This window comes from Olea europaea, unplaced genomic scaffold (assembly GCF_002742605.1).
Source record: "Olea europaea var. sylvestris unplaced genomic scaffold, O_europaea_v1 scaffold3005, whole genome shotgun sequence".
NCBI lineage: Eukaryota > Viridiplantae > Streptophyta > Magnoliopsida > Lamiales > Oleaceae > Olea > Olea europaea.
The window spans coordinates 11,587-12,417 of record NW_019248706.1 but is presented as its reverse complement, the minus strand read 5'-3'; the positions used below and the strand labels follow the sequence as shown (position 1 = coordinate 12,417).

Below are 831 nucleotides of genomic sequence, written 5' to 3'. Positions count from 1 at the left end.
CATCTCCAGCCTCGATCTCCTTTGGGATGGACTCATCAACAAGGTGACATTGTACCTCATGGTCCATGCTAGTAACATTCATTCTCAATATCTCACCAAGTCCCGAAGTTTGTACTTCATTCCTTAGCCTAGTAAGCCTAAGAACATCCTCCATTATAAGGTGGTTAACTTTAGGACTAGAGGCTTGAGCTCACACAGTCTCTTGGCATCTCGAGTTCAGTCTTAAAATATGATTGCTCCTTATTATATTTTCTATCCCAACAATTGCCCATTCAAAAGGAAATTGGTGCTTAGGTGCTCTGACACGAGACCTATAAGAAGCATTTTCCAACCTCAAAGTAAGTTCAAGATATTCGACGCCCCAAAACCCTACCTTGAAGATGGGGACATAAAGTAGTTTAGGTTGGTAAGATGTTTAATCCTATGGACCTATCACATAAGTTGAGACAGGACGGCGTGCTATTATAAATTAAGTAGACACCATCAATTTGGGATTATTTGCTATGGGATAATGCTATATGTGGTAAGGAGCTCGATCACAAATGCAAGGACCACCTATTTCTGCCTTTGAGTGAATCCCTAAATGCATCTCATGTGGCCTCACAAGTTGGCTTATCCTTTATCTCAAAGCTCTCACCTCATAGCTCTCGATCAAGCCAAACTTTTAGGCCACGTCCATCACTGCCTGCTCCTTATACGAGTACGGATCGTCGGACACTTTTATGGTCGAGTCTCCTATTGTTTTTTCTAAACGGAGCCTGGATACTTCATTTTTCTGTCCAGCCAAGCCAACCATAAGTTATTCTAATTGATAATAGTAATGTGAATCGC

At 41.5% G+C, this 831-nt stretch overlaps 1 protein-coding gene across 1 annotated transcript in view; it reads left to right on the top strand.

Annotated features, from left to right (window-relative positions):
- Positions 1–229: 229 nt before the first annotated feature.
- LOC111384782 (endoglucanase 2-like) overlaps positions 230–831 on the top strand; it is a 10,655-nt gene continuing 10,053 nt past the window's right edge. Inside the window, exon 1 of the mRNA XM_023009105.1 lies at positions 230–338. Within this exon, the coding sequence (XP_022864873.1) occupies positions 230–338 (109 nt within the window). The remainder of the gene's footprint in view (positions 339–831) is intronic.